Source organism: Schistosoma mansoni, chromosome 3 (genome assembly GCF_000237925.1).
Source record: "Schistosoma mansoni strain Puerto Rico chromosome 3, complete genome".
In the NCBI taxonomy this organism is placed as follows: Eukaryota; Metazoa; Platyhelminthes; class Trematoda; order Strigeidida; family Schistosomatidae; genus Schistosoma; species Schistosoma mansoni.
This window is the reverse complement of record NC_031497.1, coordinates 21266568-21269582: the sequence shown is the minus strand read 5'-3', so window position 1 is coordinate 21269582 and position 3015 is coordinate 21266568. Positions and strand designations below refer to the sequence as shown.

The 3015-nt window shown below is 37.9% G+C and overlaps 1 protein-coding gene across 1 annotated transcript in view; it reads right to left on the bottom strand.

Annotated features, from left to right (window-relative positions):
• Positions 1-2535, bottom strand: part of Smp_134860 (translational activator gcn1-related) — a gene marked incomplete at its 5' end in the record, with an annotated part of 60305 nt that extends 57770 nt beyond the window's left edge. The window contains 3 exons of the mRNA XM_018799618.1: positions 1802-1913; positions 2359-2427; positions 2464-2535. Coding sequence (XP_018651389.1) covers positions 1802-1913; positions 2359-2427; positions 2464-2535 — 253 coding nt within the window. The remainder of the gene's footprint in view (positions 1-1801; positions 1914-2358; positions 2428-2463) is intronic.
• Between the last annotated feature and the right edge of the window lie 480 nt (positions 2536-3015).

The following is a 3015-nucleotide window of genomic DNA, read 5'->3' as shown; positions in this document are numbered from 1 at the left end:
TACAAATATATTATTTATTTATATATTGTCTAAAGTTATCAGTATAAATTTGTTAACTGCATATACAGTAAAGACAGAAAGTATCGATGCGAACAAGATGAAACAAAATTGGGATGGACTTATGGTACTTATTGAAGACATATCTTAACTCTTACAATTTGAAAAATCAGCTACAAAAAAGAATCGACAATATTACACACTAATTAATGGTCTCAAACTTCATAACCGTACAAAAAGAAGGCTTAGAGTAGTGAAAGATGAAATTTAAAAGAAGTGCTGGTGGGGGAGTTTAATTTTAAAGAGAAACATGAAATAAACATCGTCACTTTTCAGTTGCCTACAACGCCGGAGGATATTTCTTGAGGAACATGAAAAAGAAGCTGAATTAGTGGCGGTCTTAGTGACCTGGGAGTGTGATCGCAGAGCCCAAGGAACAACTGCTTGAGGTCGGCTACACATATCCTTTTAATGAGAAGTTATTGATGTGTTAGCTACACAATTCAAAAGGCAGTACCTTCAGAAACGGGAATCTGTGAGGTGTGACATTTCCCAACCCCTTCCTTCCGTTGTGAGAAGGCAGCGTTTCTGCAGATGCTGGTTGTCCAAGGGAAACACCTTACTGCTGCAACAGCCCTCTACAATTAGCAGTACGACTTCGTCCCCAGGTCTTAGTCTTACCGTCCTCCAACCGGCCTGCCTGGAATGGTAGGGTCTAAAGGAACATGTATTCCAGCCAACATAGCTCGGTTGAGTCATCCCGATAGGCAAGCCCGACCATCACCTCGAGGTAGCAGCTACGGTCAGGCAAGTAACGGAAATCTAAGCGTAAAATATGCAGTTGATGTGGGGCAAGTGAGATCTGAGGATGAAAAGGTAGAACGAATATAGAACTATAGAACGAATGCGACTGAGCTAATGTGATCAATTTGGTACCATATTATCCACAAACGCTGACAATTGATCATGACTATTTCACAAGCCAAAAACAAGAAGTCTGCACCTTACTCACCACACAATCCTTTCAAACCTACTACTATCAGCCAATATTACACGTTGAGATAGATGGTCGTTAGACACTATAAATACATGTTTTAATAACCTGAGCTGATAGTTTATGGCCTGATAAATTGACCCGACCTCTTCACTGGATACCTTGAAGCTTACCTTAGCAGTACTTACTGAGCGACTCCATCATATGAAAGCAATGATTCAAATATACCTATGATCAAATACTTGCAGTCTAAGTATGTTTATATATTTTAAGTTTCATAGCTGTAGAGCGAGGTTTGACAGTATACTTGCTCCTAAGTCGGCAGACGAATACCTCAACTACGCAACAGGTGGGAGCAGTTAGCAAGGTTAGACATTACTCGTATGGAGACCCAATCAGGAACTGACCCGAAGGAAGTGAGACGAGGCATATAAAAGATGCTGTCTTTGATTAAAGATTGCTTCTGTTTCCACAATCTTACATTATCTCATATTGCCAAAATTTTTTCAGTTTCTTTACTTCTTTGTGAATAACCTACAAACACAGGCAACAGACGTTAAATTAAATAACTGATTCGAAGGCTGAATAGTTGGAGATAACTTGGAAAAGTGCAGTGTCTTAACACAAGAAACGTCAAGTTCCGGATACATATTGTTATACGACAAACTAATGAATACGAGGAGATAAGTTCAGACCTAAAACTATTTATGTGATATATGAGTTACTTGCCAATGTCATAAAGAATTGTGCACTAGGTTCTAACTAGATGAATAATACGACGAACTCATAAGTCAATAAATATTAACTTACTACGTAATTGGTTTTCCGGAGAACGAAGTATGGTACGATTTACGATTGGAAGTACAAGGACTTTGAAACTGGTGCAATCACAGCACACATTCAAGATTGGACAACAGCGTCGCTAAAAAGGGCGCAAAAAGAAGAGTGATGAGTTACCTAACTTGTTTTCAATGACCTCAAAAACTTACTAGGTCATGTCGATATATATATTTTGAAATGTTTCATTGCTTTGATTAGTTAGGTATTTGGGTTACAATTTCGGCTCAAAAAATCTTAGACTGTTTGTACTCAGCTCTCCTAACTCTCGAAATACTTTCAACACACCAAACACTTAGCATAATGTGAAGTATGAAAGCGTTAAAGGTTATCTTTCCATAATATTAGAAGGGCAAGCGAGTAACCCTTCTTTGTAGGGGGTCATCTACGGTTTTGTAATTTTCATGATTGCGACATCACATATTTCTAAGTGACTTATTCAGACTTAAATGAAATGCCTATAAGGATGTGTTATAGACAATGGCAGTTTAAATGGACAGTGATACAGGCAGAAATGAAGTTAAGCTTACCAGGGGAACATGTATTACTTCCTGTTTTCCATCAAAGATGGACTTAAGGAGTTGATTTGAAAATACATCCTGGAAAAGAAATTAACACATGGTAGATCATATTACTTTATATTCAGCTTCGAATTCAGGAACTGGACCGTGACTGATGAAGGTACACAACTCAGAGACAACAGCCATATTAATTATTGTTGGGCTGGCTGAAGTTAAATGTCTCAGAACACTTAGAAGAAAACTCCGGTTCTGGAAAGTCACTTTTTAAAAAAAGCGACACTACCTGATTCCACAGCTTCGAACATACAGAAGAACTCCTTTTAAGATCTTTACCTTCACATGTAAATAGTATATACGAAGCAGAGCGACACCAAATATCAACCTGAACAGATACGTTTTAGCACTAAGAACAATCTTACTATATCTGAGTCTAGCAACTTTGCTGAATCGTCAACACAGAAAGAAATAACTTCACTGAGTAGATAAAAGGAATAAAGAGCGTCACTACGAGGCCTTGAATGGATAGTTGTAAGATTTAAAATTCATACTACTACCTGAACGTATAGATTTTTTCATTAGGAATCCACACCAGGGTTTTGGCAGCAGCCAAACATGCAGACAAATTCTTTGCACATGCTGAACGTACAAACTTGATATAATAGGAGT